At 38.4% G+C, this 25,449-nt stretch overlaps 1 protein-coding gene across 1 annotated transcript in view; it reads left to right on the forward strand.

The window, feature by feature from the left end:
* Window positions 1-25,449, forward strand: part of LOC101341596 (EGF-like and EMI domain-containing protein 1) — a 749,998-nt gene that overhangs the window by 713,841 nt on the left and 10,708 nt on the right. Inside the window, 3 exon segments of the mRNA XM_023737953.1 lie at window positions 3,834-3,971; window positions 8,013-8,162; window positions 9,912-10,034. Coding sequence (XP_023593721.1) covers window positions 3,834-3,971; window positions 8,013-8,162; window positions 9,912-10,034 — 411 coding nt within the window.

Here is a 25,449-nt window from a genome sequence, read left to right on the forward strand (position 1 = left end):
GTGTCCCTGTTCCCTAGAGTGTGTAGGTGGGTGGGTTTTACAGCCAGACTTTGGGCATCCATGCTGTTGGCTGTAAGGACAGGGAAGCACCACTTATTTTTGGACCCTTGTCACAGGTAGCTAGGTGGTGTGAGTGGAGCCACCAGTTCTCAGGCCCCTAATGTGGGCAGGTGAGGACCCTGCTTAATGGGCAGAGCAGTGTCAAATGTTACTAATCTGCCACTCCACCATATAGCTGATACAGTTGAAGTTAGGCTTCAGGTGTACACCTTGTTTTACTGTGCTAATGAGAGCCTATGCTGTTGAAATGGGCCCACACAGGTTTATGCAGGGGTGAAAAGCATTCAAAGTCTGTTCACCCCTTACGCCTGTGCCTTGGAAAAGGAGCTGTGCTTGCTCTGAGTTCCCAGCTTAGGGGAGCTGGCAGATTATTTTTTCTCTGTTTGTTAATTTGTTCCCTCTCCAAGGCTGGGAGAATGGCTCAGGATACGTGACGGGTCCTACTTCCAGCCCAGGGGATGTATCAATTACTGAAGCCAGCGTGGGACCCAGTGCAGAGTAGGGAGGAAGCAGATAAATGGGAAAGAGGTTCTTCCTAAATGGGGTTTTTATTAATCCACGTGGTGTGTTAGACACATATAATTATCTTTTACCAATTGAGCGCCGCTTTTCACTGGTTCTGGAGGGTTGAGTAGACTCTCTGCCACTTGGTCGCTCCCAATTTGGAAAACGCATCCTAAGCGCCACTGTTTGCCTCACCGCGCACACCAGCCTATCCAGCCTGCAGGGTGCTGGTTCCCGCCCAGTCAGGTCTGGCAACTCCTTGCTGCTTCTGAACCATCTCTCCCTCCCCCTGCCACTCAGTCCGATTCTTCAACTTTACCTTTGATGTTCAGGGCTCTTAGATTTTCGTATATAACTGATTCATTTGTTTTTCAGGTATTTGTTGTAAGAGGGACCACAGGAAGCATCTGACTACTCTGCCGTCTTGGCCCTGCCCTGCTTGGAACTTTTGAGGAGGCCTGATGGTGCAGTGGTTAAGAGCTATGGCTGCTAACCAAAAGGTTGGCGGTTAGAGTCCACCAGTCTCTCCTTTGAAACCCTATGGGGCACTTCTACTCTGTTCTATAGGGTCGCTATGAGTTAGAATCTACTTGATGGCAACAGGTTTGGTATTTGGGTTTTGCTGGCACGGTAGTTAAAGCAATCAACTGCTAACTGAAAGGTCATCAGTTTGAAGCCACCAGTGGCTCTGCAGGAGAAAGATGTGGCAGTTTGCTTCTGTAAAGATTTACAGCCTTGAAAACCCTATGGGGGTAGCTATGAGTTGCAATCAACTTGATGGCAATGAGGCAGTGGGTTTCTTTTTGTCGTTGTTTGTCTGTTTGTTCTTAAAGACAGGAGAACTTTCATTTTGAAGAAAAGGTGGAAATTCAGGATTTATTAAAAATCTCTCAATATTTAAACACCCTGAGAGTCAAATTCATATATATGCATGCCACTATTTTGCAAACCTTGATGTAACTCAGTCCCTATGTTAACAATGGAAAAAAAACTGACGATGAGAAATATGAAATAATTTACTGGAGATCACACGACCCTAATGTATCAGGTCTTCTGACTTTAAATTTTGTGTTCTTCCTACTATATCACACTGCCACTCCTAGGAAAAATGTCACTCTTCAGTGAAATAGGTTATATTGCTAGTCAAATTATTTTCTCTTTATACGTGATATTATATAGGAAAAACATATCAACTAGAAAACTTGAACTGTGGCTTCACTTCTTATATAAGCAATTGAACAAGAATCCTACTGTATCACAGTATATATTAAATGAAACAAAACAAACATCATGGTACCCTCTCTAACAACAAACCTATGAAATATCTTGGCCTATAACATAAGGGAGTGTTTGGATTTAGACAGATATGGCTTTTAATTTTTCCTCTGCCTCTTACTAGCTCTGTTATATTGAGCAAGTCTTTTATCCTTTCTGAACCTAATTTTTTTCTAATCTGTTAAACTGAAATCTTAATGTTGTTTTTAACTTAGTTTGTAATAATTAGATTAACAAGTGTGTATGATATCTTGCACAATACAAGCATTCAAAATAAATGTATTTATTAAAATAATTTCATTTAATTGTGCTGATATCATTCAAAAATAAATTTTTAAATGAATATATATCTGAATGTCAGGTATATGAAAGCAATCTGAGAGAATAAATATTATATAGTAGAAAAAACACACTGGCTTGAGAGACTTGGCTTTTACTCTCAATAGTGCCAAGAGTGATCATAGAAAAGTGACTTCATCTCAATCAAGCCCACTTTTCTCTCTAGAAAATGACTAGGGTTGACTCAGTGGACTCTAAGATACCAACTATGATTCATAAATACCTTCAAATACCTCTTTATAAGAATGACAATGACAAGCATAATATAAGAAAAAGAAAAAAATCCCTAGTTCTGTGTTGTAAAGACACACACACACACATCCACCACCATAGCCATAATGTGAAATATGTCTGCCTAAAGAGCATATATTAAAGTATCATGAAAAATATCAGTTTCTTCATTATTTCAGTCTTTCTTCTAGCTTTCTAATTTTGCTCAGTGCTAAACTAGTTGTTTCTAACCCAAAGGGGTTTTTATTTTCAATAATACATCGATTAGCATCACCCCTTGTTTGTTTATTCATTTATTCAAAATTTATTTTTGAGCATCTGTTCTGAGCTGGATATTGTGAGATGATGATGGCACAGTGGGTTGAGAGCAAAGACAGGGCAGTTCACTGGGTACTTTGGGGGCACCTAAGCTGCCTGCCACCCTAGGCGGAGAGCTGAGGATGAGGGCAGATGATTTCTGGCACTGTAGCAGATATCTAGGCAGTCAGAATGAAGATACATATCTTCAAGGAGGGCCACAATTCCAAATACTCCTGTTCTTTCCCATCTATCTGCTTTCAAAAGATTCAGGAGTTAGGCATGGAAGAAAATGAACCAATGTAGACACTCTCAGTAAGAAGGCATGTGTCCAAGCAACACAAGTGAAGAAACACAGACTCCAATGGAGAAAATAGAAATATCTAAATTCCATATTTAACACAGATTCAAAAAAGTCCCTTTATTTCTTATTTCTTCACTTAGAAGTTGAGTGATTATAATGTCTGTGTGATCAGGACTAATAACATCCATCTGCTCAGACTGAGGCCCATCCATATGCCCCATAATTAGTAGTATATATACCAGGATTGGCAGATTCTTTTCAAAGTAATAATATGCTTATGTAATAAGTGACTCTCATATACATCACAACTGATTAGCACACCAACACGGCACTAGTTACATATGATCAGCCAATTCAGAGGTCTTGTGTTCACATTTTATTCCAAGACTATTTTTACCAGTATTTTCATGGCTAATAGCCCCTGAAGAGGACAGATTATAACATATCATTAGTTTGGGAACAGAAATGTCAGCTGACAAACAACCTATTTATTTTCTGATCATTGATTTATTACATATATTTTTTATATCCTGAAGTGGCAAGTGTCCTTTGGAGTAAGTGTTTAGTAGCCGCTGATGAACTCATCATTAACTTCCTGCATCACTTAGTCAACTTAACATTATTTATAAGTTTATTAGTATTTTTATATTTCTAGACATTTCCAATGTTTAATTGCCCCCAAACTTTTACTTTTATGTGTGTAAAGTGTTGATATCTTTGCAATAAAGTTTGTCATCTTCCCAACAGAGTGTACCCATTGTTGACATATTTACAGGTTTCTCTGTTGTTATGCTAATAACCCTCATTTGCTTGTTTTGGAAAGGAATTGAATTCGAAATTGTCAATAGCTGTGAAGAGAACAATGGTGGTTGTTCCCATCACTGTGAACATGCAATTGGTGGGCCTCTTTGTTCCTGTAACCATGGACACCAGTTTGATTCAGATAAGAAAACATGCATAGGTAATATATGGTAAATGCCATCTCCATTCAGAGGTTACTATGGATTCATTTTGCCCTTCCTCTCTAATGTTTATTGTTGTAATGTAAGCCACATCTCTCAAATTGTAAGGAGAAATAGATTGAATATGTCTGTCTACTAGATAAATGTAAAAAAGAACTTGACATTACGTTTTCATATTTACCTTGATATTAAAGGAGATAGAAAACATTTTAACAGAATATATGGACTTAATTGATTTGTTTCAAGAAAATATTCCAGGGGCTATCTAACTATCACATGTAATTTGTGATTCAAATAATTGCTACCATGCACCCTGCTTGTCTCTACCTTGAGCAGAAATTAAATTATGTGCATTGGTTTTCAACTGAGTAACGATTTGGATTCAAATTCAACTTTGGTATGACAGTTAGTATATTCTAAAAGAAAACATTAAAAAATATCATTCTTTGAAAATCACAGCTCAAACTCATTTTTAATGGATAACTTTTCCAGCATATTATGAGAAGCTAATATGAGAAGAAAAATTTGTACCCTAGCCTTGTTTAATCATGAAATGTTTAATTTGGAGCTTCTGAGAAAAAAGAATATCCACTATAAAAGGAGATAGTGAGCATTGAACTATATTACTTTTTACTTGGCTTCTGTGAGCACTTCCAAGCCCCTAAAGCAGTGGTTTGCCATAATTCTGGAATTACGATACCATATTTGCTTATTTTCTTTCAAGATGTTTCATATCCCTTCTCTTTATAAATTAGAATATAGGTACATAATATATATAATATATATAATGATGTACTTAATATAGTTAGAGACAGTTTGGAGTATCATGAAACAAGAGGTCAATTTCAATGGTGTAAGTGTTTGGGCTTTTTGTTTTGGCAATATGATGACACAGTAAACATCAAGGAATTCTGTCATATTCTGGTTTAAGACATTATTTAAGTCAATACAATGTCATTGCTTGTATTTCCTGATCCAACATTGCTTTATGTATTGCTCTCATAGTCTGTAATTGGTAACTTATTGAAACTAATTGCTTTCCTTGCTTCTTTTTGTATAATGGAAAACATGTTTATATTTTTCCTACCCTGATAACTTTTAAATCTGTAGAAAAATTAACGGCCTTTCTTTCTTTTCCTTCCTCCCTTCCTCGCTCCCTCCTTACCTTCTTTCCTTCCTTGCATCTTTCCTTCCTCCCTCACCCCCTGTTTCCCTCCCTTCATCCTTCCCTCTTTTTCTTCCTTCCTTCCTTTGGTTCTGTCTGTCTGTCTTCCTCCTTTGACTGTTGGATGAGGGAAGCTGGAATTTTGTGAAATCTTTTCTTTGCAACTTACGATTTGATCTTTTTCCTTATTCTTTCTAAAGTACAATTCAGTACAGTTCTATTCACAGCTAGAAAAAAAATAGCATCTTCCAGGGTCAAAATTTAGAGAATTGCATATTCATGAGATCTCAGCAGTCAACATGACAACATTATATTGTTTATGGCTAAAGTTTATTTCATTTTCCAACAATAAATACCATCCATTTCTAAAAAGCAAATATTCACTAGAGTAAATGCACCAATTAATTTGGGGTGTACATACTTTGCTTATTTGGCTAAGAACCAATTAAGGCCACAGATGTTTTGTAAAAACATTCATGTATGAAGGAAATTAAAGAATTTTCTTTTTAACTCATTTTAGGATTAATTTTTTTTTAATATGAGAATGTACAAAGAAATGTAAAAACAAGCCATCCAATCTGCAAATGGCCAATCATTCTTGCCCAAAAGCAAGAACTTACCAGATGCAGGTTCAACTTTGGTATGGCAGGTAGTATATTCTAAAAGGAAACTTTAAAAACTACAATTCTTTGGAAATCACAGCTCAGACCCATTTTAGGATTTAAAAACCTACATATTGTTGACATATTTTGAAGGAAAGCTATACAGAGTGCAAGTTTTGACCAGCTGCAAGTTCAGTAAATTTAACCTTGTCCAGTTATTACAAAATATTTGTGATTTCTACCCTTTGAAACATTATTTTAATGACTATATCAGGGGGACAGAAATAGAAGATCAAGTTCTTCCTTGGAGATAGGTTTAGTTTTTATGCTTTCCTGATGTCAGAGCTAAAATGTTTGCTTGGTTTCCCTGCCTGCAAATGACACTCTACTTTTGAATAGGACTAAATTTTTATATGCAAGTGAATTTTTCTGCCATGTTGCAAAATTTGGTGTATTGGCCAGTTTAGGAAAGATACAATTATCAGAGTGCAGGAAAATTCAGTGGGAGAAATAGGAAGCGAAGATCTCACCAAATAAGATCTGAAAAGTAATCAAGAGATTTAGGAAACAGGTGATATAAAAATTAAAATAACAAAGCATTGTAAGAAAAGCTGGTGATGTAGAAAGGATGGGCTTTCAGATGAGTTCTGAACTGAGGATGGCATACTTGAGGCAAGCTAGAAATAGCCACACAGGGATGATAATAGAAGAGGAATCTGAAATGGATCATAAAATGATAGACCGAGGGAATTATTTTCAAATTATGTGATGCAGTTGTGTTCCTTGCTAGTTGAGAGCATGTAATCCTGAGACCTGTGTTTTTGGAGGCCCCAGTGGTATCTGAGAAAACTTTTTAAAACTTGGAAAGAAAGAAAACTAAATTATAAGATTTTGGATTAAATTAAACTAAATTATATATATATATATAAAACACCAAAGTTTTTGTTGTCCTCTATATTCATGCTATCTAATTCAAGGGACAAAGAAGTTTTAATGTAAGAAAGAGAAAATATGTAAAATTTTGTGAGTAGCACTGCTGGTGACATTTTGCAAGAGAACGAACATTTTGTGTCCAAATGACCTTCGTTTAGATATTTTATGGCGACCCCTCATCAAGATAGATTGATTCCATTTTCTTTCTTTCCTTTCCCTTGTCTGCATTTCCTTTTGCTGGTACCTTTTCCTAGGTTGAGAGACACTGACCTCTTACATCTATGGCTGTTTGTCTAGTTTTGGACTAATGTGATTTTGTAAACAGTACTGATAGGCCACCCATCTGAACAGCTCAGCCAACAAATGGTTTTGAACTGAACAAACCAAAGGGCTAGAGCCAAAAAACCCAGACCACACAATTCACAGGTTTCCAGCCTAAGGAAAGCAGTGGATGAAGAAATATCTGTTGTTGCTCCTTGGCCAATTATATTAGAAATGATCATCTCAAAACTCAGGCCCAATAGCTTATTATTTTGATGAGGTGTTTTAACTTGATGTCTTCTGGTACATTTGTATTTTCCCTAGGAATGTCTTAGGAAGAAAGCTTCAAGATTGTAGAATTCTAGAATAATAGTGCTGAAGGAGTCTTAAAGACCACCATGTAGAAAACTGTTCATCTCACAGGCCATTCCAGGACATTGATGTTACAGATTGTATCAAAAGCCCTGACACCTTACTCATCCCAGTCAAATCATCATCCAAAGAGTCAACAAATGCTTTAAAACATCCTGATATAAAAAAATAATATTTAAAATGATTGTCCTGCCTTCTTTCATAACTGCAGTTATCACTTCTATTACCAGTCGTGTGAGTTCCCTTTTCTTGGGGACACACTTTAATATGAAGTTCTAGAAGAACAAACACATTATGGAATCTAAGACTGCCTTCACTATGCAACTGTCCAATGTTCACGAAACAGAATTTTTTGGCTCTTCTTTCTCAAACTTTTCTTAGTTCTTCAAATTCTCTGTTTATTCTATCAAATTCCTATTTAAACTAGAAAAATAGCAAAGATCTTACTTCCTGTGCTTGTAAATGCATTTGGAGATTATTTACATACTTTTCAAATAAATAACAGGCATACAAAAAGTATGCAAAAAAAAAAACATAAACTCAAATGTGAGTCTCATTCTTACTGTATTATATTTTCTTCAATGTCTGTACTACTTGGACTGAGAAATAGAAAGTAATTACTAAATAGTTTTAATTTCAAACCGAAGCATGTTGGTGCTTTTTTAAGTTGATTAAATTACAGTGTTTTCTTAAACTTTTCCCTTCAGACCTTGATGAATGTGAGAGTGGAGAAGCCTGCTGTGCCCAGCTCTGCGTCAACTATTTAGGAGGCTATGAATGTGGTTGTAAGGAGGGCTTTCGGATCAGTCCCAATGGTTGTGGATATGATGGTAAATTCCTGAGATCTAACACAAAGTAATGGCTGTGATGGATTAATCGATGGAGGATGAACATCCTAAGGCAGAGGGCGAGGGTGGAGAAAGGGAGGACTTCAACACTAAAAGATCTGGATTTCCATGTGCCTACCATTTACTATCGTATGAACTTGGGTGACTCATTTAACTGCTCTGAACCTCAGACCCTCGTCATTAAAATAAAGATGATAGTAGGATTAATGAGTAAATTAAGAAAAGTAATCAACATAAAGTGCCTACTACAGTGGTTGATAATCACTCAATTAAAAGTAGCCATTATTATTATAATATTCATTGTTCTATAATCCCTTTCAGCTAATTTAATATACGTAGGCAAATGAGAGATTCTGGCAGGCCATAGTACCCTGCTGTAGGGATTAGCCATGACAATTAGAATTGACTGGAATTAGAAAGTTGGTTACTGAAAGTCATTTTCAAAGAGCTTTTTAATTAGAGAGCAGTAGCAAAAAATTGCCAGCTCATGAGCCACAGTTCAATTCTCCACCTGTGAATCCCATACATAGCTGATATTAATATAGCTAATACAAGTTTTAAGATGAGTCATTTTACAATTTTCTAACTTGTTTGTTAACAATGATTCAGCTCCCTTTCAGATAATTTCTAGTTTATGTATTTTTTAATCTATCGCAGGTAAATTTGAATGCAGACAGTAAAGTTAATCGACTTTTCTTTTCTACCATTAAGAATATTCATGTAAATCATTGTTGTGTTGTACTTTTAAAAGTTTGTCTGAAATGTATAATCTTGAAATTTTAGTTTTGGACCATTATTACCATTATTGTGAACCATATTTTTTTTTTTAAATCAAAGCAAATATGAGAAGATTGATATCTATTCCAATAACAGTCAAATTAGGTAAGAAGAATTTAACACCTCAGAGAAAATAGTTTTTCTTAAAGAATCCTGTTGAGGGTGTTAGGTGTGTTTCTGCATACAGATGGCCAAGCACCCAAACTCTGCCATGTAGATAACAGCAAAGAACACAAGTATGAAATGTATGTATTCTAAACACAGTACAGCACATTACCATTTACTACATTCCATCCAATTAGCAGGGCCAGAAAAAAAGGAGTCCAAAAGTATGAAATTCATGTACCATCTGCTCCTAAACAGGGTGAGCCAAGAGAAGATTGTATGGCTTGAATGTACACAGTTGTATATACACATCCAAATGGAAAAGGTACCCACACATCTGAGACAAATCTCAGAAGCTCAACTTCATCTATGAATTTTTCGTATCATGAATATATTGACCAAAGTCTAGGCTCTGACTTAGACATACTAGCAAGTAAGCCACATGAGATCAAGGCCTAGGGTTCTTCCATCTCTAATATTCCCCACAACCCTTGTACAAAATTATGCATGGAAAGAGTGCTCTGTTATAGATACTGAATAAACCAAGAGGGAATGAACATGCTGCAAAATGGTGCACAGCCTGAGACCATTTAACTTATTTTAAGTTGTAAGTTCCTCATTAAAACCTCATGAACTCTAGGCTTAGTAAGCCCTTATCCATGTAGATGAACTATAGCGAAATTAAGAGTATGTGAAAGAAAAATAATTGGTAAGTTATACTTGAGTTAGCACTCAAGCTGAGCATTCTATATGGCAGTGTTATTGTTACACCATGGTTAATAATGGTCCCAGAAGGAGCCTGCATATGCCCATCAGTTCATCATGTCAATTTTATCTCTCAATGCCTAAAAGCAAATGTCTTTGTAATTTTCCTAGATGTGGATGAGTGCCTGGATGTCAGTATAGTCTGTGACCAACTATGTATCAATTCAGTGGGAACATATGACTGTACTTGTGAAGAAGGCTACAGAATTGGAAGTGACAGAAAAACTTGCATCGGTAAATCACTATGAAGGATTTTATTTTATCTCTTCTAAACTACTTTTCTTTCAGGAGCATAGGAGAGCAGATGTTCCTTAACTCAACCTGTCCTTCTCTTTCTATCTTTACCGACTGAGATCTTTCTTTCCCTTTTGTTCTCTGTGCTGCAGTTTCAACTCTGTGCTTGCAGCTTCTCGAGTTCATTTACAATAGACTTTTTGAAATGGCCTTCTCAAAGAGTTTTACCTTTTGGTCACCCCCTGCCTTTGTAGTCTAGTTCAAACTTTCTCTCATCAACCCTTGCTCAGTTTTTCTTTCTTTCAACCAGCATGCTTAATCCAGGCATTGTCCTGTATGGTCTTAATTTTAGATGATGATCGGCTAGAGGAAGAAGAAGAATTAGAAGTTGTGAGGTTTCCAGGCCTTCTGTTCAAGAGCCCACCTCAGCTGCCTCATTATGTTGTGGCCTCTCTGCCTCCCACCTATGAAGATGAGGAAGATGAGGAGGAAGAGGAGAAAGATATCTGAGGAGACCTTACTGCTTTACACAAAGTTGGTGAGTAAAAGAATTTACCTCATTACACTCACCTCTTTTCTTTATTTTTAGAAAATACACATAAGTTCTTGTAAGGACATTTAAAGATCTTTGTAACCTTCATTTCCCTGTTTTACACTTCATCAGCTACCCTACACCTTACACCCTCACTTCTATACATACCTATGGCCAACCCATTACCACTGAGTTGAATCTGACTCATAGCGACCCTATAAGACAGACTAGAACTGCTCCATAGGGTTTCCAAAGCTGTAATCTTTACAGAAGCAGACTGCTACATCTTTCTCTTGTGGAGCGGCGGGTGAGTTCGAACCACTGAACTTTTGGTTAGCAGCCAAGCACTTTAACCATGCACCACCACTCCTTTATCATGCAAAGTGAAGAAAGACAAAAGATGGTGGATTTGATGGAAAGCTCTGAAGAAGTGATTTTTTTCCCCACTTTCTTGCCAACATCATGTTAAAACATTTAATGTTTAAATGTCCATACAAATATCTTTAAATTAGTATAATGGGGAGATTGATTCGGACATTTCCCTTCTTCTGACTATTAAAGCCCAACTATAAGCCACTTTGATATTTACTTAAAATTTGCCTAAAATAGCATTAAAATCTAGGCTTTTCTGGATTCCAAAATACAGAGAATCAATTGTCCAATATACTTAAGTGGACCGGGAAAATCTTCAAAATTGTGAGCAGTTTTTGTTTGTTTTTGTTTTTTGTATATATAAGCAACAGAATTCAAGCACTGAATCACTTCTGATCAAAATAAATTAGCATAACCTCTCTCAAAAAGTCTGCTGCATTTTTTCTCTTCTTTGTAAAACAGAACTGCTCTTTTTGTTCTCTGTTTGTGGTATTTTTACAATATCAAAACTTAATGATCACTTTAGAATGCATTAAGTAAAATGGCAGAACACATTTTCATGTTATAGTCAATCGTAATAATATTAAGAAATACTTTTGCATGAAAATATAGATGCTTTAATGTTTCTTAATTAAACTCTCAATACTCTAGCTACTCAAAGTTAGAATTCAAATAGTTTAGGGTTACCAAGGCAGTCAGAACGTGAATGGCCACAATACAGAGAGGGGAAGCCCAAGGATGTGAGACAACAGTCTCTGCTGCTTTTCTTCTGAAACCATTTGCCAATGGATGGGCTGTGCAGGCAGAGAGGCAATCTATGAGACAACTGCTAAGATGGCAAAGAGCTAAGCACAGTTTTCAGCAGTCTTGTGCTGATGAGGAGGTAGGAGTTTGAGCTCAGCGCCTGCCAAAGTAGAGAAATCTTGGTAAACACAACAGGCTTTCAACTGGGATATCCAAATGGCCCCACCCATGTTGTTGTTGTTTGTTGCTGTGGAGTTGGCTATGGTGCAAACGGTTAAGCGATCGACTACTAGCCCAAACGTTGGCCCTTCTACCTTACCAAGAAGCACCTCAGAAGACAGTCCTGGCAATCTGCTTCCAAAAGGTCACAGCCTTAAAAACCCTATGGAACAGTTCTATTCTGCACACATGGGGTCACTATGAGATCCCTACCCTGCTGTTGTTGTTAGGTGCCATCAAGTTTTTTCCGACTCGTAGCAACCCTAAGTACAACAGAACGAAACACTGCCCGGTCCTGCACTATCCTAACAATCCTTGTTATGGTTGAGCCCATTATTTGCAGCCACTGTGTCAAGCCATCTTGTTGAAGGTCTTCCTCTTTTTCCATTAACGTCTACTTTACCAAGCATGATGTCCTCCTCCAGGGACTATTCCCGCCTGATAACATGTCCAAAGTATGTAAGACATGGTCTTGCCATCCTTGCTTCTAATGAGCATTCTAGCTGCACTTTTTCCAAGACAGATTTGTTCATTCTTCTGGCAGTCCATGGTATATTAAACATTCTTCACCAACACCATAATTCAAAGGTGTCAATTCTTCTTCAGTCTTCCTTATTCATTGTCCAGCTTTCACATGCATATGAGGCAATTGAAAACACCGAGTCTTAGGTCAGGCACATTTTATTCCTTACAGTGACATCTTTGTTTTTTAACACTTTAAAGAGGTCTTTTGCAGTGAATTTTCCCAATGCAATATGTCATCTGATTTCTTGACTGCTGCTTCTATGGGCATTGATTGTGGAGCCAAGTAAAATGCGTTCCACATTCCAATTATCAGTGGATGTTTGCAGCTGTTTCTTCTCATTTTGAGTCATACCACTTCAGCAGATGAAGGTCCTGAAAGCTTTACTCCATCCACGTCATTAAGGTTGACTCTACTTTGAGGAGGCAAGTCTTCCCTAGTTGTATTTTGAGTTCCTTCCAACCCGAGGGACTCATCTTCCGGCAATATATCACACAATTCCACTGCTATTCATAAGGTTTTCACTGGCCAATTTTTTCAGAAGTAGACTGTCGGCTTCTTCTTCCTAGTCGTAGTCCAGAAGCTCCACTGAAACCTGTCCACCAAGGGTGACCCTGCTGGTATTTGAAATACTGGTGTCAAAGCTTCCAGTATCACAGCAATACACAAGCCCCCACAGTACGACAAACTGACAGACGTGTGGTGGAGCCCTACCCTAGAAAGGGTCAAAAATTGAAATGGAGCAAGCCTTAAAATACAACTAAAACCCATTCTCTCAATCCTTATTCAGATTAAGGTAAATTTCTCTCAAGAACAGAATGGGTAAATGCATTGTTGTTTATTTATACAATGGAACACACTACACAGCCATAAAAGAATAAGCTACTGTACAATGTAGATGAGTCTCACAAACATAATATTGAGTGAAAAAAGCTGGACTCCAAAGATTATATAATTTTTAAAAATATTTTATTGTGGTTTTGGTAAAAGTTTACACAGCAAATTAGATTCCCATTTACCAATTTCCATACAATATTGTTCAATGAAATTGGTTACATTTTCTGCATTGTGTCAACATTCTCATTATTTCTGTTCTGGTTTTTCTGTTTCTATTGATATAGCTTCCCTGATGCTCCTACTCCCCCTCACCCTGCCCCTCACCTTCTCATCTTTGCTTTAGGGCAAATGTTGACCATTTGGTCTCACAGAGCTGATTTTTTTAAAAAGAAGCACGGGATTCATATTGATATTATAACTCATAACTGATGTTATTTGTTTTATGAGCCACTATGTCTTTTGGCTGATAGGTGACCTCCGGGAGTGGTTTGAGTTCAGAGTTTAAAGGATTTCTCAGGGTGATAGACTTGGGGGTTCCTCTAGTCTCTACTGGTCCAGTAGTCTGGCTATTTTTTTTTTTTTTTTTTAGAATTTGAGTTTTGTTGTACAATTTTCTCACATTCTGTTGGGGGCCATCTATTGTATCCCTGGTCAGAATGGTCAGTAGTAGTGGCCAGGCACCATCTAGTTCTTGTGGTCTCAGGATAGATGAGGCCGCAGTTTGTGTAGGCAATTAGTCCTGTAGACTAGTCTTTTCTTTGAGTCTTTGGTTTCCTTCTTTATTTTTTGCTGCAGACGAGTAAAGACCAATAGTTGTATCTTAGATGGCTGCTCACAAGATTTTAAGACCCTAGATGCTTCTCACCAAACTAGAATGTAGAACATAAACAGAGTATATAGTTTTTGATTCCACTTATATAAAGTCCAAAAATAAAGAAAGATAATCATAGTGACAGAAATCAGAATAATATTTAATTTGTGAGGCTAATGATAGAAGCGTCAAGTCACCTTGAGGCTTCTGGTGTGCTGGTAATGTTCTATGTCTTGATCTGGGTGGTCTGTCCATGAGGATGTGTGCATTGTGGGGAAAAAAGCCTTTGAAGCATACACTTGAGATTTGTGCACTTTTCTGCATATATGTTAAATTTCAATCAAAAGGTTTACTTGAAAGAAAAAAATCTATGCATAAAAATGATTGGAATGAAAAGTACCAAAATGCCATGAACATTTTTTTTTATTTTATTGTGCTATAGTTGAAAGTTTACAGCTCAAGTTAATTTCTCACTCAAAAATTTATACATGTAATGTTTTGTGATATTGGTTGCAATCCCCACAATGTGACAGCAAGCTCCTCCTTTCCACCCTAGGTTCCCTGTGTCCATTCGTCCATTTCCTATCCCTACCTGCCTTCTTATCTTGCTTTTGGACAAGAGTTGCGCATTTGGTCTCGTATATTTGATTAAATGAAGAAGCATGTTCCTCACATGTGCTACTTTTGTTTTATAGGCCTGTCTAATCTTTGTACAAAAGTGGGCTTCAGGAATGTTTTCAGTTTTGAGTTAGCAGAGTGTCCAGGGGCCATAGTCTTGGGGTGCCTCCAGTCTCTGTCAGACCAATAAGTCTGGTCTTTTTTGGTGAGTTTGAATTCTGTTCTACATTTTTCTCCTGTTCTATCCAGGACTCTCTGTTGTGATCCCTGTCGGAGCGGTTGATGGTGTTAGCTGGCGCCATCTAGTTTTTCTGGACTCAGGCTGGTGGAGTCTCTGGTTCCTGTGATCCTTTAATCCTTTGGGCTAATATTTTTCTTGTCTGTTTTCTTCATTCCCCTTTGCTCTGGACAGGATGATGCCAATAGATGTATCTTAGACAGCTGCTCACAAGCTTTTAAGACCCAAGATGCTACTCACCAAAGTGGGTTGTAGAATATTTTCTTTATCAACGTTTTTATGCCAGTTGACCTAGATGTCCCCCTAGACTATGGTCCCCAGCCACAGGCCCCAGCTATTCAGTCCCTCAAAGTGTTTGGATGTGTCTAGAAAACTTCTGTGCTTTTGCTTTGGTCCAATTGTGCTGACTTCCCCTATGTTATGTGTTGTCTTTTCCTTCATCAAAGTTGATACTTGTCTACTATCTAGTTAGTGATTTCCCCTCCCCCTCCTCCTCACCCTCATAACCATCAAAGAACGTTTTTTTTCCCGTGTGTAAACCTTTCCTTGAGTTCTTATGATACTGGTCTCATGTAATATTTGTCCTTTTGCGACTGACTTATTTCACTCAGCATAATGCCCTCCAGATTCATCCATGTTGTGAGATGTTTCGTGGATTTGTCATTGTTCTTTATCATTACTTAGTATTCTATTGTGTGTATGTACCATAGTTTTTTATCCATTCATCTGTTGATGGGCATTTAGGTCATTTCCATCTTTTTGCTATTGTGAACAATATTGCAGCAAACATGGATGTGCATATGTCTATTCACGTGAAAACTCTTATTTCTCTAGGATATATTCCTAGGAGTGGGATTGCTGGATGATATGGAATTTCTATTTCTAGCTTTTTAAGGAAACGCTATATCATTTTCCAAAGTGGTTGAACCATTTTGTATTCCCTTCAGTGGTGCGTAAGAGTTCCAATCTCCCCACAACCTCTCCAACATTTGTTATTTTGTGTTTCTTGGATTACTGCTAGTATTGCTGGGATGAGATGGTATCTCATTGTAGTTTTGATTTGCATTTCTCTAATGGCTAATGATCCTGAGCATTTTCTCCTGTGTCTGTTGGCCACCTGAATGTCTTTTTTAGTGAAGTGTCTGTCAAATCCTTTACCCATTTTTTAACTGGATTATTTGTCCTTTTGTTATTGAGGTGTTGAAGTATTTAAATTTTTTTTACTTGAATGTGATTTTTTTTCTCTCTTTTCTTTTATTGTGCTTTAGGTGTAAGTTTACACCTCAAGTTAATTTCTCATACAAAAATTTATACACATATTGTTTTGTGACATTAGTTGCAATCCCCACAATGTGACAGTATACTCCCCCTTTCCACCCCAGGTTCCCTGTGTCCATTCAGCTAGTTCCTGTCCCTGCCTGCCTTCTCATACTGTCTCTGAACAGGAGCTCCCCATTTGGTCTCCTGTTTCTGATTGAAGCACACTCCTCACATGTATTATTTTTTTGTTTTATAGCCCTGTCTAATCTTTGTTTGAAGAGTGGACTTCGGGAATGGTTTCAGTTCTAGGTTAACAGAGTGGGGGCTATAGTTTCGGGGGTTCCTGCATTCTCTGTCAGACCATTAAGTCCAGTCTTTTCATGTAAATTTGAGTTCTGTTCCACACTTTTCTCCTGCTCCATTCAGGACTCTCTGTTGTGTTCCCTGTTAGGACAGTCATTGGTGGTAGCTGGCACCATCTAGTTTTTCTGGTCTCAGGCTGGTGGAATCTCTGGCTTATGTGCTCTTTTAGAGGTGTTGAAGTATTTTGTAGATTTTAGAGATTAGATACTTGTCAGATATAGGGTAGCCAAATTTTTTTTTCCCAGTCTGTAGGTTCTCTTTTTACCCTTCGGTGTAGTCTTTTGATGAGCATAAGTGTTTAATGTTTAGGATCTCTCAGTTATCTAGTTTCTCTTCTTGTGTTTGTACATTGTTAGTTATGGCTTATATCCTATTTATGCCATGTATTAGGGACCCTAGCATTGTCCTCATTTTTTCTTCCATGATCTTTATCTTTTTAGATTTTATATTTAGGTCTTTGATCCATTTTGAGTTATTTTTATGTTTGGTGAGAGGTATGATCTTACTTCATTTTTTTTTTTTTTGAACAGATGGACATCCAGTTATGTGAGCACCATTTATAAAAGAGACTGTCTTTTCCCCATGTAATGGATTTTGGCCCTTTGCCAAATATCAACTGCTCATAGATGGATGGATTTATGTCTGGATTCTCAGTTCTGTTCCATTGGTCTATGTGTCTGTTGCTGTACCAGTACCAGGCTGTTTTGACTACCGTGGCTGTATAATAGCTTCCAAAATCAGGTAGTGTGAGGTCTCCGACTTTGTTCTTCTTTAGTAATGCTTTACTTATCCAGGGCCTGTTCCTTTTCCATCTAAAGTTGGTAATTTGTTTCTCCATCTCGTTAAAGAATGCTATTGGAATTTGGATCGGGATTGCATTGTTTCTGTAGCTCACCTTGGGTAGAACTGATGTTTTCACAATGTTGATTCTACCTATCCATGAGCATGGTATGTTTTTCCACTATAGATCCCTTTTGGTTTCTTGCAGTAGTGTTTTATAGTTTTTTTGTATAGATCTTTTAAGTCCCTGGTTAGATTTACTCCTAAGTACGTTATCTTCTTAGGGGCTATTGTAAATGGTATTGATTTGGTTATTTGCTTTTCGAAGTTCTCTTTGTTGGTATAGAATCCAAGTGATTTTTGTATGTTAATCTTGTATCCTGATACTTTGCTGAAATCTTCTGTTACTTCCAGTAGCTATCTTGTGGATTCTTTGGAGTTTTCTGTGTATAAGATCATATCATCTGCAAATAGGGATAGTTTTACCTCTTCCTTACCAATTTGGATGTCCTTCATTTCTTTTTCTTGCCTTATTGCTCTAGCTAGGACTTACAGCACAATGTTGAATAGGAGTGGTAATAAATGGCTTTCTTGTCTGGTTCCCATTCCGAAGGAGAACACATTCAGTCTCTCTCATTTTACAATGATGTTGGCTGTTGGTTTTGTATAAATGGCCTTTATCATTTGAGGAATTTCCCTTCTATTCCTAATTCCCTGAGGGTTTCTATCAGGAATGGGCATTGGACTTTGTCAAATGCCTTTTCTGTGTCAATTGATAAGATCATGTGGTTGTTTTTTCTTTTGTTTTATTTATGTGGTGGATTATGTTGATTGATTTTCTAATGTTGAACCATCCTAACATATCTGGTATGAATCCCACTTCGTCATGAAGTATTTTTTTTTGATATGTTATTGAATTCTACTGGCAAGAATTTTGTTGAGAATTTTTGTCTATGTTCATGAGAGATATTGGTCTGTAGTTTTCTTTTTTCTTTTTTTCTGTGGTGTCTTTGCCTGGCTTTGGTATCAGCGTTATGCTGGCTTCATAGTATGAGTTTGGAGTATTCCTTTCTTTTCTATGCTCTGAAATAGCGTTAGTAGAATTGGTGTTAGCTCTTCTCTAAAAGTTTGGTAGAATTCTCCAGTAAAGCTGTCCAGGCCAGATATTTTTTTTATTGGGAGTTTTTTAATTACCTCTTCAAACTCTTCTTTTGTTATGGGTCTGTTTGGCTTTTCTACCTCAGTTTGTGTTAGTTTCAGTAGGTAATGTGTTTCTAGAAGTTTGTCCCCTTCCTCTAGGTTTTTGAATTTGTTGGAGTACAATTTTTCATAGTATTCTGTTATGATCCTTTTTATTTCAGTTGGGTCTGTTGTGTTATCTCCCATCTCATTTCTTATTCAGGTTATTGGCGTCCTCTCCTGTTTTCTTTTGTCAGTTTGACCAATGTTTGTCGATTTTTTAAATCTTTTCAAAGAACCAACTTTTGGTCTCATTGATTCTTTCGATTATTTTTCTGTTCTCTATTTCATTTATTTCTGCTCTAATCTTTATTATATCCTTTCTTCTGGTAACTGAGGGCTTATTTTTCTGCTCTCTTTCTATTTGTTCGAGTTGTAGGGTTAATGTTTTGATTTTAGCCTTTTCTTCTTTTTTGATGTGTGTGTTTACTGCTATAAATTTATCTCTAAGCACTGCTTTTGCTGTGTCCCAAAGGTTTTGGTAAGATGTGTTTTCATTCTCATTTGATTCTATGAATTTTCTATTCCATTCTTGATTTGTTCTGTTACCCAGTAGTTTTTAAGCAAGGTGTTGTTCAGTTTCCGTGTATTTGATTTTTTTTCTTTGCTGTTTCTGTTATTGGTTTCTATTTTTATGGCACTATGATCAAAGAAGATGCTTTGTATTATTTCAGTGTTTTGGATTTTGTTAAGGCTTGCTTTGCAGCCTAAAATGTGGTCTATTCTGGAGAATGTTCCTTGTGTGTTGGAAAAGAATGTATACTTTGCTGATTTGGGGTGAAGTGTTCTGTATATGTCTATGAGGTCAAATTGGTTAATTGTGGAATTTAGACCTTCTGTATCTTTATTCAGTTTCTTTCTGGATGTTCTGTCCTTCACCAAAAGTGGTGTGTTGAAGTCTCCTACTATTATTGTGGAACTGTCTATTTCTCTTTTCAATGCTGTTAGAGTTTGTTTTATGTATTTTGTTGCCCTACCACTGAGTGCATTTATGTTTATTATGGTTATGTCTTCCTGGTGTATTGACTCTTTAATCATTGTATGATGTCCTTCCTTATCCTTTATGGTGGATTTTGCTTTGAAGTCTACTTGTGTCAGAGATTAACATTGCCATTCCTACTCTTTTTTGGGTTGCTGTTAGCCTGATATATAGTTTTTCATCCTTTGAGTTTTAGTTTGTGTCTAAGGTGTGTCTACTCTTGTAGACAGTATATAGCTGGATCGTGTTTTTTAATCCACTTTGCCACTCTCTGTCTCTTTAGTGGTGCATTTACATCATTTACATTCAGTGTAATTTTTGATAGGTATAAGTTTACTGTTGTCATTTTGTTGTATTTTTGTGTAGTGTATTTTGTGTATTTTGTGTAGTGTTGATGGTTTCTTTGTTCTGCTTAATTTTATGTGCTGAGTTATTTTTGTTTATGCATTTTCTTTTCATCTCTTTCTTTATTATTGATTTTGTGTCTGCTGGCCTTTATGTTTTTCTTCTTTTTTATTTTGATAAGTGGGTTTGTTAGCTTCCTTTGTGATTACTTTGAAATTTACCTTTATTTTTTTAATTTTAAAACAGTCTTTTATTTTTTGATATCACCTTGACTTCCTCTCTATATGTAAGTTCTATGAGTACACTGTTATTCCCTCTTTTTTGTTTTGATGTTGTTGTCATTTACATATTGACGTCTCTTGTTCACTGTTTTCAATCTTTTAGCTTTGTTTTGTTTTTGTGAATTCCCTATCTGGCTTGGTATCTGGGTGATCTGTCCTGTGTCCTAGCCTTGGATTATTGTCTGATGTTGTTCCTTCTCTAACCAGAGGACTCCCTTTAATATTGCTTATAATTTTGGTCTGATTTTTGCATATTCCCTTTATTTCTGTTTATCTGGAAATGACCTACTTTTGCCACCATATGTGAGAGACAATTTTGCTGGATATGTAATTCTTGGCCGGCAATTTGTTTTTTGCTTTAAGGCTTTATCTATGCCATCCCATTGCCTTCTTGCCTGCATGGTTTCTGCTGAGTCATTAGAGTTTATCCTTTTTTTTTTAATTGTACTTTAAATGAAGGTTTACAGAATAAATAGTTTCTCATTAAACAGTTAGTACACATATTGTTTTATGACAATGTTTAATAACCCCACAACATGTCAACACTGTCCCTTCTCAACTTGGGTTCCCTATTACCAGCTTTCCTGTTCCCCTCCTGCCTTCTAGTCCTTGTCCCTGGACTGTTGTTACCCATTAGTCTCCTTTTATTTTATGGGGCTGTCTAATCTTTGGCTGAACGGTGAACCTCAGAAGTGACTTCATTACCAAGATAAAAGGGTGTCGGGGGGCCATGCTCTCGGGGTTTTTCCAGTCTCTGTCAGGCCAGTAAGTCTGGTCTTTTTTTATAAGTTAAAATTTTGTTCTACATCCTTCTGCAGCTCTGTCCAGGACCCTCTGTTGTGATCCCAGTCACAACAGTCAGTGGTGGTAGCCAGGCACCATCTTGTACTGGACTCAGTCTGGTGGAGGCTGTGGTAGCTGTGGTCCATTAGTCCTTTGGACTAATCTTTTCCTTGTGTCTTGTTTTCTTTATTCTCTCTTGCTCCTGAAGGGGTGAGACCAGTGGAGTATCTTAGATGGCTGCTCACAGGCTTTTAAGACTCAAGATGCAGAGTTTATCCTTATTGGTTCTCCTGTGTAGGTAACTTTTCATTTGTCCCTGGCCACTCTCAGTTTTCTTTATCTTTGGTTTTGCAAGTTAGATTATGATACATCTTGGTGACTTTCTTTTGGGGTCTATCTTATAAGGGGTTCGTTGAGCTTCTTGGATAGATATCTTTTTGTCTTTCATTATATTAGGGAAATTTTCTGCCAGCAAATCTTCAACAATTCTCTCTGTGTTTTCCATTGCCCTCCCCGCACCCGTTCTGGATGATCTTCTATTAAGTTGTCTAATTCTGAAATTTCATTGTTAATCTTTTGGATTTCTAGTTGCTGTTTTTGTATGGTTTCTAGTAGCCTATTTATTCTTTTGTTTTATTCTTGTGTTGTTTTCCTGAATTCTTGTATTGCTTTGTCTGTGTGTTCCTTGGTTTGGTCTGAGTTTAGCATGATCTCCTTCTTGATCTCTTGGAGAGCTCTGTATATTGGCCTTTTGAATTCTTTATTAGGTAATTCCATTGCCTTATTTTCCTCTAGGAGGTTTTCTGATTCTTTATTTTGGTCACTGCTAGAGCCATCTTGTCCTTCTTCTTTATGTGATTTGATATTGACTGTTGTCTCCAAGGCATCAATAAGTTATTATATTTATATATTTACTAATTGTATTTTTGTTTACTGCATCCTGAATTTTTGTTTTGTTTTGTTTTGATATGTCCAAATTGGCTGGGTGTGTGTGCTACTTTGGTCATTAATCTTGCCTCATTGAAGCTCTCACTTCCTGTCTCCAGAAGGTCGGAGCAGCTACTAGATGTGTGAGCCCAGGAGTCTGTTTATTGTTCTTGCAAGAGTGCTGTTGATGTAGGCAGCGTTTTCTGGTACAGCGATGCATACGCACTGCTAGTCACCTGGCCATGGGTGTAGAGGGTGTTCTCCCCGTTCTTGGGTTGGGTGCTCTGCCACTTATTGGTTGGTTGGGGCACAAGTGCCAAGGTTGTTGGTTATCAAATGTGTGGTGCAGAGACTATCACCTATAGTCCTGGGTGGGCAGCACTGCGTTGGAGTGTTCAGAACAGGTATAACTCTCTGGTTACAGTGGGGAGCAATCTGGGGGGCAAGGTAGGGAACTGATGGCTGCCCCTGGGTGCCTGGTTGGAGGACATGCCCCTTTCTGCTACAGCCCGTGGTGTGGGGGGTGGTACTGCAGCCAGTCCCTGGGTGTCCAGTGTTGTTGGCAGGAGGAATTGGTGGTTGTCACTAATTCTCAGGCCCCTGTCATGGACAGCTTGATGGAGTGGGTGGTACCAGTCCTCAAGCCCCCAGTGTGGGTGAATGAATCCTCTTCTTAGGAGGTGGGGCAATGCTGAATGCCACCAGTCTGCAGCTCCAGCTTGGCTGCTGCAGGTGAAAATGGGCTTCAGGTGGACGCGCTGCCTATTTTGTCCTAATGAGGGTGTGCTGTCTCCGATCTGCCAGCAAGACACTGGTGTGGGTAATTGGCAGGGGTGAAGGGTGTTGCAAGTCCATGAACCCCCTATGCCAGCGGCTAGGCAAAGGAGTGGGTGCCTCCAGGACCAGGCCGTGAGTTCCAGCCTTAAGGGGTATAGCACTGTTGATTGCAGCTGGACTAGTGTTGGACTAGGGAGGTGGATGGATGAGGAAAAGGGAGCGCCCCTTGGCCTTGGAGCTGTGGTGGGGGAAGGGTTACGGTGTGTGGGCAGTGGGTTGGGAGCTTTCACTTAACTTTTGCAGGTCTGGTGTTGCTCCTATTTGGTTCTGGAGGTTCGTACAGATTCTCTGCTGCCTGGCTGCACCAGGTGGGGTGGTTTTCAGCTTGGGATGTTGCTGTTTGTCTCAACCAGTGTGTGCTGTGCAGATTCAGCTAGCAGGACGCTGGAGATCTTATGATCTGTTAATTCTCTGTTTCCGCAGTTTTTAAATTGTTTTTCCTTCCACCTGTTGCTCAGTCTCATTCTTCAGCTCTGTCTTTGGTGCTTAGGGTTCCTAGATTGTCATATATATCCAATTCACTTATTTTTTTAGGTCTTTGTTGTAAGAAGAATGACAGGAAGCATCTGACTATCCAGCCATCTTGGCCCCCCATTGATTATTTTTGTGTTCTGGAATCAATGGTAATTTCTTTTCATCTTTTTACTTTCCTAAATATTCTTTAGGGACTATGTGTTATTTTTATAATTGAAACAGATAAAATAAAATAAGCTCTTTTAAAAAATATCTCTTTGGTAGGTGGGGCCAAGAAGCCAGAGTAGTCAGATGCTTCCGGTCATCCTTCTTACAACAAAGACCCAAAAAAACAAGTGGATCGATTATATATGACAATCTAGGAGCTCTGAACATCAAAGGCAAAGTTGAGGAATGGAACTGAGCGGTAGGGGAAGGGAGAGATGGTTCAGAAGCAGCAAGGAGTTGCCAGATCTGACCCAGTGGGAGCTGGTGCCCCTGCGGGCCAGATCGGCTGGCATGCACAATGAAGCAAGTGGTGGCATTTGGGACACGTTTTCCATGTTGGGAGAGACTGAGCAGCGGAGTCTGCTCAGGCCTCCAGAGCCACTGAAAAGTGATGTTCAATCGGCAAAAAATAAGTACATGTGTTTAACCTACAGTGAGGATTGAAAAACACCCCATTTAGGAAGAACCTCTCTCCCATTTACCTGCTTCCTCCTCTATCTACACCAGGTCCTGGGCCAGCTTCAGCGATTGCCACGTCCCCTGGGCCAGAAGTTGGACCTGTTACATGCCCTAAGCCATTCTCCCAGCCTTGGAGAAGGAACAAATTAACAAACAGGAAAAAATAATCTGCCAGATCCTCTAAGCCAGCAACTCAGGACAGGCAAAGCCCCTTTGCTTAAGCACAGGCATAAGGGGTCCACAGACTTTGAATGCCTTTCACCCCTGCATAGACCTGTGTGGGCCCATTTCAACAGTGTAGGGCCTCATTAGCACAGTACAACAGGGTATATACCTGAACCCTAACTTTACTGTATCAGCTATATGGTGGAGTGGCAGGTTTGTAACATTTGATACCGCTATGCCCATTAAGCATGGTCCTCACCTACCCCCATCAGGGGCTTGAGGACTCATGGCTCCACCCATGCCACCTAGCCACCTGAGACAGGGGTCCAAGAATAGGTGATGTCTCCCAGTCCTTACAGCCAACAGCACTGGATGCCCATAGTCTGGCTGCAAAACCCACCCACCTATGCACAGTAGGGAATAGGGAAATACTTTCCTCCCAGACACTCAGGGGCAGCCATCAACCTCCTGTCTTGCTCAGCACGTGGCACCCTATTGCAGCCAGATACCTGTGCCTGCTCCAATCACCCCTGCCCATCTAGGACTGTAAGTGAGAGCCTACACAGCACACTCATTGACTGACTATCTGGACACCTGAGCTGAATCCATACAAGAAAAGTAAATGGACTCCTGGGCTCACATACCTAGTAAAAGATCTAACCACCTGGTGACAGGACGTTAGATCTTCAAAGGCACCAATAATCAAACTAGCTCACACAAGCAGCCTATTTGGGCATATCAAAACAAAACAAAACAAGAAGCTAGGACACAGTAAACAAACATAAAATAAATAAATATAATAACTTACTGATGGCTCAGAAACAACAGTCAATATCAAATCACATAAAGAGGCAGAACATGATGGCTTCCACAAGCTCCCAAAACAAAGAATCAAGAAATTTTCCAGAGGAAGAGAACTTCTTGGAATCACTGGAGGTAGAATACAAAAGATTAATATACAGAACTCTTCAAGAGATCAGGAAGGAGATCAAGGCAAAAAGCAGAACAAGCCAAGGAACACACAGACAAAGCAATAGAGGAACTTAAGAAGATCAGAGAAGAGCACAATGACACATTTAACAGGCTGCAGGAATCCATAGAGAGACAGCAATCAGAAATCCAGAAGATTAACAATAAAATGTCAGAATTAGACAACTCAATAGAAAGTCATAGGAGCAGAATTGAGGCACTGGAAGTCAGAGTTAGTGAGATTGAAGATAAAGCACTTTATACCAACTTATTTGAGGAAAAATCAGATAAAATAATTTTTAAAAAATGAAGAAACTCTAAGAATTATGTGGGACTCTATCAAAAGGAATAACCCATGAGCGATTGGAGTAGCAGAATGGGGGGGTGGGGAGGGATAACAGAAAATACAGAGATAATTGTTGAAGATTTGTTGGCAGAAAACTCCCCGGATAT

Source organism: Trichechus manatus, unplaced genomic scaffold (assembly GCF_000243295.1).
Source record: "Trichechus manatus latirostris isolate Lorelei unplaced genomic scaffold, TriManLat1.0 scaffold00110, whole genome shotgun sequence".
NCBI lineage: Eukaryota > Metazoa > Chordata > Mammalia > Sirenia > Trichechidae > Trichechus > Trichechus manatus.